The sequence below is a fragment of the Acanthaster planci genome, linkage group LG08 (assembly GCF_054643075.1).
Source record: "Acanthaster planci isolate LZ-2023a linkage group LG08, COTS_SCS, whole genome shotgun sequence".
In the NCBI taxonomy this organism is placed as follows: Eukaryota; Metazoa; Echinodermata; class Asteroidea; order Valvatida; family Acanthasteridae; genus Acanthaster; species Acanthaster planci.
The window spans coordinates 17,846,563-17,856,184 of record NC_141784.1 but is presented as its reverse complement, the minus strand read 5'-3'; the positions used below and the strand labels follow the sequence as shown (position 1 = coordinate 17,856,184).

General features: G+C 41.5%; 1 protein-coding gene across 2 annotated transcripts; it reads right to left on the bottom strand.

Moving 5' to 3' along the window:
* Positions 1-1,977: 1,977 nt before the first annotated feature.
* LOC147798448 (uncharacterized) lies at positions 1,978-7,963 on the bottom strand. Of its 2 annotated transcripts, none has more exons than XM_087140150.1 (6): positions 7,710-7,963; positions 6,424-6,543; positions 5,404-5,529; positions 4,944-5,069; positions 4,379-4,504; positions 1,978-3,544 (listed from the first exon to the last, which is right to left on the bottom strand). In XM_087140150.1, exons 1-6 carry the CDS (start codon positions 7,795-7,797, stop codon positions 3,447-3,449), a joined length of 684 nt encoding a protein of 227 aa, XP_086996276.1. In that variant the 5' UTR covers positions 7,798-7,963; the 3' UTR covers positions 1,978-3,446. The 2 variants fall into 2 exon arrangements, with proteins under 2 accessions (XP_086996276.1, XP_086996275.1); XM_087140149.1 differs by having other exon boundaries at positions 6,424-6,558; positions 7,710-7,962.
* Positions 7,964-9,622: the final 1,659 nt, after the last annotated feature.

Genomic DNA, 9,622 nt, shown 5'->3' with positions numbered 1-9,622 from the left:
CTTGGCCACAGAATGACCCTTCTCCCTTGGTAAGGTGGTCGAACACCCCCCCACCAAGGCTTCAATGTTTCCCTGCCTACAAAATCGCTGCCGCTACTTATATGGTACATGTTTGTATTTCTACCTTATCCACATGTCGGCGTTGGCGGAATTCGAACCCGCGCCGCAGAGGGGTAAGACGAGGCAAAAAGACACAGTAAACCTTGCTCCAAGTCTTGACTGGACACGATTGCGATTTAAATCACTGATTGTTAAAAAAAAAAACTTATTGAAATCAGAATTTTTAGTATTTTGGAACATTTTTGATCGGGTAATTGTCTAGATTTTGCTAAGTGTAAAGAGCGATCGCCCCTGTGAGCCTTTCGGGTTTTATTGTTAAGAAGTATAAATGCTCATTTGTGATGCACAATGTGGCTTGGCACGATTTTTTGTTCAATTTAGGCCACTTGTTTCAATTTAAATCAGCTTTTGCATTCAGTGTATGAATTTCATGTAAATAATTGGCCTGATTTCATTATTTCACTTCATTCGAAGTGTCCGCTATTGAGTTTAACATAGTAAAGATAAATGGTAGTGTGAGTGTACATCTATCTTTTATCTCTGCAAGTTCACATGTATTTTATTGACACTTCAAAAAAGTGATTAAGTGACTCTTCCGCATCTTTGAAAATCCGCAAAGAAATTCGGGACGATTTTGGAGGATTGAAGACCGTCAAGTCGGTTTTGTTTTTAACAAAGAATCTGTCACTGGAGCCGGATCAGTGTCTGCCGCGCCCCGCTTCAGACCCTTGAAACGTAAAATACGCAGTAAACATTTTGAGTGTTGAACGAAATATTTCCCACCGACCAAGCATACAGGCCTCGAGCTGGACCGCTATTTTCCATCCATCCAGTCGCATCGCTACCCAGCAAATTGAACATTCCCGAACAAGGCGCCCCTTTCAACCGATGAAGGGGCACTTCTGCTTGAGTCCGAAAGGAGGAAGTACTTATTTACTGAACGTGATGCGAAATACCAATGACCACAACTAAAAAACCTGCTGTCCAATTTCGATGAAACATTTCGAAGATGGATACAGATTAACGGCCCGGCTGTGGCGGATGTAGTCGAGTCTGACACAAGCTCTTGCAAGTCCATCACAATTTGCTCAGTCTTAACCCAAGTAACAGAGTACAGGGACGGATCTAGCTTTCAGGATATGGGGGGGGGCCTACTGAAGGGATGCCCTGCTAAGGGGATCCACAGGAAATCGATGTAACTGTTTAACTATAGATGGATAGATGGACTTCGCAATACACCTTTGGATTGTTTTTATTTTTTTGGGTAGGTATTAATTTTCGTCATTTTCCGTCATTTCTCTGGTAGTTCAAGTTAGTATGCAACTGAAGGGGGGGTTGCAACCCTCCAAAGCCCCCCTCTAGATCGGCCTCTGTCACAATATATTTACATCAAAAGAGAGTTGTCATCGTTCACCTAGTTACTTCCGACTATAGTTACCGGACTTGTGAAAGAATGTGACTGTATAATAACGGATGTATAAATTTGCGCCCAGTTTCAATCATGTCACCAGTTTCAACAGGGATTTCACAAGGCCGGGCCAGAGGACTGGTAGGGGTGCTGAAGTCCATCTTGCAGGCGAAATGGTCGTTTTCCCCAAATTCGGCTGAAGGATTCCTTGTTTCGACGGCGGCCGTTGTGGCAAATACATGTACATGTTTTGTGTAACTCGTTTAATTTTCTCGTGTGTGCGTTTGTGGGATATCTATTTTTTCAGTTGTCTTCATCTTGAATTGCTTCGGTTTTTAATATTTTTTGCTTTTAAGGAACGGGCATTCCACTGAATTTCTCGTCAGTTGGCTCGCACCGCTGGCACCCCTTTTTTAACCTGTGATTTCACATCATTTATCAACCAACCTCATAAAAAGAGACCCAGTTTATAATCAGACTCCAAAATGATTCAACAAATCAGTCGGTAGTGACTATGAGTCATCTCGACAGCAGTGGTTTATTACGGTGACATCAGACTCCGTAACAATACGCAGCAAAGTTCAAATTCTTTTGAGTTCAAGTGTTTAAAGAGCACTAACCACGGGCCTCTTCACATGGGTTATTTCGTAATCAGCTCTGTGAAATGTAAAACAAACAACCAAATTCAAAACACACTTGCGAAGTAGCTGTATTAACTGTATGTACAAAACTTGTTCATCTGTAAAATACCGATTTCTGTTCATTTTTATCAGATACTGATTTAAATTTCAAAAGATTTGTATTTACATAATAACATCACAGTCAAAATGAACCTACTTGGAAACTTATAACTGTGGCAAAGCTCAACTTCAGACGTTTTTGACGCTTTCAACCCCCCACGCTTTCAATCGCTTAAGAACGTGACTTGTTCCTCATATACAAAAGAGCAGACACGAATAATTCTTCAGCAAGCTTCATGTCCTTGTCACTACACCTCTGTATCGTTTCGTCGTTTTCCATTCTGTAAAATTATACTTTAAGCTTCATATAATACAAGTGGTTAACCTTTATTACACGTAACCCTATATTCAGGATTTTTGACCTTTGGAATTCGCACATACCGCAGATAGTCATGAAAAGAAAACAATTCACATGCTCATGGCACGAATTCGAACGACCAGCCACTCACAATCGTGTCATTGAAACTGAGCAGAAATTGAAACAACTTAATAACAGGTCGGTGTAATCAACATTCTTAGAAAATCCTACCCGAATGTCATGACATGATTATATGCATGAAACCTGCATGTGCCCTACCTGTGCCCTACCCTCTTCGTACTAAAATGAAGTGTTTCATGAATCTGTGAGGTATGTGCCTCGAGTAGTCGAGTTCTTCCTACAAGAGTATAGCCCAAATAGTAGCTCTGGCCGTCGGTACAAAAGTAATAGAATAATTCACAAAGTGTTAAAATAATCCCACTCATCAGCTACAGAACACCAGATGAAAATACACATTGCACCTAATAGTAAATGAACATCTCACCCTATTCGGAACTAATGGAACAAATGTCCGTTTTGAATGAATTTTAGCCTTGTAACATCGAAAAACCAATCAGAAGGTGATATTTCTGCAAGCTGTGGCTGCCCATACAAGTTGTGGGCAAATCCTAGGGAAAAACATACTTCCACGATTAGGTTCAAGTGTATACAGAATTTATCACAGCAATATACATCAGGAAAATGTGGACATTTGAACCATGGAACTTATATGTGGCGTGTCATGTGTTGTACAAATGCAATTTATAGTATACGTTTCTAGTGAAATTAGAGTTGTGGATTCTGTCATTCATGGCATTTCTGATCTTTGACTATTTTAACAACAAACGAGAATCCATGAGTGTATTTCACTGTAGGCTCCAGTTTTCGCGCGGAGTCGCTCATCATGGGTCACTCATCAAACGGTTTGCATTTTGGGGGATCATGCACGTAATGACAACGATGATGACAGCAAAGATGATGTAACCAATAAAGATGCCATCCAGTCCACCAGACGACCAGTACCAGAGGGGGCAGACTCTATGAGAATGATTGTAAAAGTCGTCCATGAGTGTGTCATCATACAAGTAAAAGAGAAAGCCTTTCTGGTTCAAAATGCTTTCTTTCATATTTTGGTATTTTGGGACGACTTGTAATACCAGCCAGCCTCCATTACCATTTGCCCTCTTTTTTAGGAGTCAGCATTTAATAAGACCCGACTATTAAGAGACGGTTATGAGTTTAGTATAACCTCATTGCAGCTTTCTTTTTTGTCATGATTGGCTAATAATGAGGGGCTTGAAATTATACAAGTCATTCTTCATATTTTGGTTTTCATTTTACAAGGTCATTCTTCAATCTTCTGATGGCAAGCACTTGGGTGGGGAAGTCCCATGAAACATCGGGATTGGTATTCAGACTGAAAAAGATGGTTAACTACACTGGACTATGACACTGAAGACAACAAAGTTCGCATGTTACCAGGAACGATCAGACATTTTCCTATTCCACAGCAGGAGAATTACTAGGTGGGTGATATCTTCCCCTTACTGGCCCATGCATTGCACACATTGTTATCCCTATATATTCAAAATATACCACTTAATTGGTGATGCTTTCATTTTGCAATGTTATCACATTTACTACCACCGCCAGTATACGTGTCACGTACAAGTTGGATTCCCACGATATTCTCTTGTTGCGCTATGGACCAGCAGGTTTTCTGTATGTCACGATCATGCAAAAGGCATCGAATAGTCTGGATGTATTTCTCAGCGTTACCCTGGCAGTCGCGAACTTAAAGTTTGGCCAAAAGGAAAAGTAGTCCAAACTTAATTATCTGTGGTTTAACTAGCCAATAATGTAAACACTTACTACAGAGATCTCCGCCTTCATCATATCCGTTGATGCACTGGCGATCACCATTGCAAATGTCTGAGGAATTCAGACAACCGTACTGACCATTCGGGATACGGTGGCAGTAGAAACCAGACTGACAGCCTTTCAAAAAACAATTCGATATCAGAAATGGGCCACCTGCCTCTCTTTGAAAGAGAAATCTGTATGCATTGGACTTTTGTTATTGTTTATAACAATTACTTGTAATCATCCGATTCTTGTAAATTCAAATAAGTAATACTTTGCAATAAACAATATATGTGTTAATTTGATTTTACTTTTCCAAAAGGTTGAATAGTTGTCTTCAGTTTCCTTATATTGTCATTTTCTGATATTGGTATTTGAATGAATGAAGAATAAAACAATCGTTGATATGTGAATAAATTCCGTTTTTTTCCAAATTGCCTTTAGCTGTCTCCAGCTCATTTAAAAAGCATGGAAATTCTTAAATTCGCAGAGCAGTCCAATTCCAAGGAGTGTGATCTCGTTATACGACGCAAGGTGAAACTGACTCCGAAGGATATACTTTGTACAAACTTACCGCAAAGTGACGGATTTTCATCTTCGCCATATTTGCAATCCCAGTCTGAATCACAAATTTCATCGTTTCCAATGCAGAGATGAAACCCGTCAAGGGTCAGACAACGAAACTTATCTTCCTGGCACCCTTTATCAGAACCAAGAAAAGAGTGGAAACAGAGAAATTCAAAATGAACACTGCACTCAGATGGCAGATTGAATGCTCGAATCGACATTCAACCTTTCCATATGTCAACGAATGAAATGACTCTCCAGGAGTCTCCGTTGAAACGACGTGAAACACTGAATTTAGTTCACAACAGTTGTCAGTGGATATTTGTTGGTCAATAACGAGATTTAGCAACACGCTGCGTAGACAAAAGGCTTACGTGCCCGTTTTTCCGTTGACAATTTAAACCTTCTTTTAAAAATGTGATATGGATATTTCTGCTTTAACACGGAGACCAATTATAAACACCTACAACAACTATCTGGTTCATCTTGGTTGTCAGTGCAGTCACTCACTGCGTTGCATATCTTCCTTCTCGGAATGCACACTTGGCCACTGCCTTCGAAAATCTCGCATTGCACCCCTGAGTAACAGAAAGCTGTCGATAAAAAGGCAACTTCAAATTAGAATGCAAATTGACTTCAGCAAACAAAAAAACCAAATATAGAATATGGGACTTCATGCATGGGTATTTCGTACATGACTTAACATGCAGCAGCGTACCCAGCTTTTAGTGTCTGGGCCGGGGATGGGAAGACATTTTACTTGCAGAGACTACATTTAAATTCAGGTGAACTCTGCTTTCCTTGTGACCTGATCACCATTTCGACATTAGCTGCATTTATGCCCACAGACTTCATCCCATTTGTTTCCTCCAACAAAGTTGAGCCTACAAACATGGCGTTTCCTGGGTCCATGTGACAATCTCGTACGGAAGGTCTCTGTCATGATTCGCTTACGGGGATCCATAAACGTGGACAATAAAGCTATCCCAACCCAATTTAGTTAGGTATGTCTTGCAGACTGATATCGTGACAAGTTGGTGGCCACTTCTCTCGTCTCTGCAACACCCACCACTGAAATCGATCACACGATGTTGCAGTTGACCACAGTTGCACTGAAAATTGTTAGGATTAGTTTTATTTGTATGTAACTCAAGTGTTAATGGATTCCACAATACTAAGAAGTGTTAACACTCGTGCTTTGCACATGTAAAAATAACGAACAAAGAAAAATTACAAGAAGTTTATATAATATAACTAAAGTGTAGTGACTTGAGTAATTATTTGAGCTTCTTAAATCAGACTGACAAGGTTTCTTTTTCGTGCTCGAAAAAAGAAAACAACCCAATTCCAACAGGAGCGTTTGAGGGCTTCTCGCCAATGTTTGTCGTACTTAGCCCTCCGGCGCCTCCGTAATTATCAATGGTGGCATCGAGAATTTACTTCTGTGGACCTGCTGTAATACCCCCCAAGAAAAAATAGGTACTCACAGCAGTTCTTCTCATCACTTCCGTCCTCACACTCGAAGATGTCATTACAACGCTCCACCGCTAAGCTATAACAGTTTTTTCCGTCGTCGCACATGACTTGACCTGAATCGCAAGTCAATTCTGGAAACGAAACATCTAAAATCTCTATCACATTCAAACACGATCCTACTACATCCTCAACAATCGGGATGGCTTTGGCCAATCGTTTTGAGATCTTGCACATCGTAGTAAGAACTCAGTGGGAACTGACAGCAATGTGGCAGGGTCTTCATGGATGGGGAGGACGTGCCAAACTATACAGCATGCTCAAAATTTACGTCGCAGGGTCGTGGGCAAATAGGCACGGTTGAAAACACTGCAAATGGCTACCAGCAACCTGGCAACATTTGGATTGTAAATCAAAACTATTATTGAATTTTTATGTAAGTTTCTGGAAGTTTTAAGAACCTGATTTTCAACTTTTGTTTCATCATTTCAATGTTTATTTTACTACCTTTTTGGATGCTCCTAATGTGTATTTCCATATTCATGGCAAACCTATGATGTCATCCCAGGAAGCAAGCCTCAGTGTTGCATTCGTTTCTACACAAAAAAGTCCTGCATTTTTTTAGATTTTGCTGGACTAATTTTTCTCTTCTTTGGTATTCATTGTTTTTTATTATAGCAATGAGCAATCATCAATCCATTTCTCTTCATTAAGTATAGTCTGGTTTTGGCAAAGTTCTAACGGAAAACCAGTGCACTAAACCATGTCTTCCCTAGATGACATCACAGCAACAAGTGCCCTCAGTTCCTGGAAAGCATAGATAATTTGTCAATGCATTTAACCAGAAAGGAATATAAAAGGGTTTTCATACATCGAAAAGAGTACAAGGTTGCAGAAAAATTGTGTCTAAGAAATTCACTGCAGCTGCACTTTAAAGTTATTCATATCAACCGAATGGTCTAGAAGCAAGGTTCGCGAATCGGCATAGCACAAAACCTCCCATTATGGCAAACAGACATTCCTAATAACCAGATGTGGGTTGTTTTGGCCAATTCCTTTGGGATGAAAAACGCTAATACCGTACTAAATCAGAACTTTCAAGCAGAAATTACAAACTTGCTCAAGTGAGACTCGAACCTTCTCGAGTACGCTACATTACAGCGGTCTGGTGAAAGGCAAACCACCCAACACAGTTACGAGTTTGTATATTCAGAGGCATAAGTTTAGTTCGAGAGTCATTTGGATTCAATTCCATCGAGCAAAACATGAACCACACTGAAGGCCCACCAAGCTTATGTACCTCGATATGAAGACGTGACGGTGTCCTGACATTGTATGCCGGCAAACATCAAGCCGACAAAGTCGAGAATGGTCCTAATCCTCGTCATGACAGCCTGTGCAAAGTTGTTCAGTCGACAGCCTCAAAATACTTCGCTTTTGGTGTCCGTTGCTTGAAGCCCTCCGATCAAATGGAAGTTCAACGAATTTGTGACAAAGCATATAAACATAAGCGACACCAACACAACTTTGTCTAGTGCTGAGGTTCAGTAGGCGATTTCGTACCGCGTATGTGGTGACCTAAACCTTTCAGTGGTGCGATACCGCGACAGTTAATAATTTACAACCGCGCTTGCGCGTTCAAGACAGTACGATGTATGCCCAGAGCGCCTTGTTCTGCAGATCAGATCTGGTTCTTTCAAATTCCTTTAGAATTCATTCCACATACTTCTTTCCTCAATGTTATGAACCGTAAGGACAATGAACCGTATAAAAACACACTAGTTATATCAAAGGAGGGCCACTTCTGTGCATAGCCTTTTACTTTGTTCGTCTGTTACATTCATCGGTGCCATGGATCTGTTGAGCCAAGTGTGAGGCACTGAAAGCCGACACCCCTGTCAAGAGCAAGGGACCAGAACTCATTTGGAGACAGCTGCACAGTGTCGGCAACCTGCTTAATTAAGCTAAGTAAGACAGGGATGAACTCTGGGGCTCCTTCAGATGGCAGGTCGCTGACCAAGGTGGAATTGGATAGCAGCGTCGAGGGCAAGACGAGCAGGAGCCGGGGCTTGGAGGCGCCGGATATGACCAAACAAAGTGTGTCGCCTCCCTGCAACCTCCGAAACGATATTACCGAGCCCATGCGCTGAGAGATGGTGGCATTTGAAACGAAGTCAGACCACTTGACGCCTAGTATGCAACGCTGGCACTGCATATGGAAGGCCTGGAGATCTCCAGGTTTCCAGGTTTCGGACCCACGGAGGAGGGCAGAAAGCACACAAGGTCGATAAAACCTTAGCTTGACAGGGAGGCTGGCCTTGTTTCTCCAAAGACAATCTAGTTGGCCTGTGATGTTGCTGGCGATGCCAATTCCGCGTAGGACATCGGAACTGCACAGACCTGAAGTGATGATAGTGCTTCCAAGGTAGCAGAAGGACTCAACAGGATCTACGACATCGGGGCAATGGGAAACCGGGGCAGATGGAGGTCCTCCTGGGGATTAAACCTTGGTCTTTGCCCACGAGGGTTTGAGGCCGATGTAACTAGCTTCCCGTTCAGAGGTTGCAAGATGTTCCCCCATCTGTCTGGGTCATCAATAAACAGCGCTAGCGCAACATCATCAGCATATAGGAGGTCCAGGTTAAATTTATGTTTCAATACACATGCAAATTTTTCGAAATTCCATGACACCCTATATTTTGCGAACTAGAATAACATCAATGAATACGAAAGAAATCGGTAAAATAGCTCGCTTTCAAGGTGCTCCATTAAGCGGAAAAACTATTCTTAAGGGTTTCAGTGAGAGGATTTAGTTTTGTTACTGTTTTGATTTTGCTTGCGAATTTTCTGTTTACAGGTGTTCGTGTCACCATCCGACTTCAGTTTTATCAAATTCTAATTTTGTGGCGTACGATTACTTCCTCCGTGGTGAGCCCGATCAAATGTGTCGATTTACACAGAGTCCATAATAAAGGCTTGTTAGCCCGGGTTCAAAATAGCATTGGTTGTCTTGTGGTTATTATTGTATTACATGTATCAGGCCACATTTTCGCTTTTCACTGAATGCAACTGTCCAAAAAGTGATTAATGGACCTTTCCCAATCTTTGAAAATCCGCCAAGAGGTTCGGGAGGATTTTGGAGGACTGAAGGCCATCAGGTAGTGTTCTTTTAACATAGAATCTGTCACCGAGGCCGGAGTCAGTGTCTGCTAT

Excerpts from the sequence above, each read along its gene's own strand:
- LOC147798448 (XM_087140149.1), bottom strand. The coding sequence starts at position 7,797 with ATGACGAGGATTAGGACCATTCTCGACTTTGTCGGCTTGATGTTTGCC. Across the intron at positions 4,505-4,943 it reads TGAAAATCCGTCACTTTGCG|GCTGTCAGTCTGGTTTCTAC; the intron begins GTAAGTTTGTAC and ends GTTTTTTGAAAG. Across the intron at positions 3,545-4,378 it reads TGAAGGCGGAGATCTCTGTA|AGTCTGCCCCCTCTGGTACT; the intron begins GTAAGTGTTTAC and ends TCATTCTCATAG.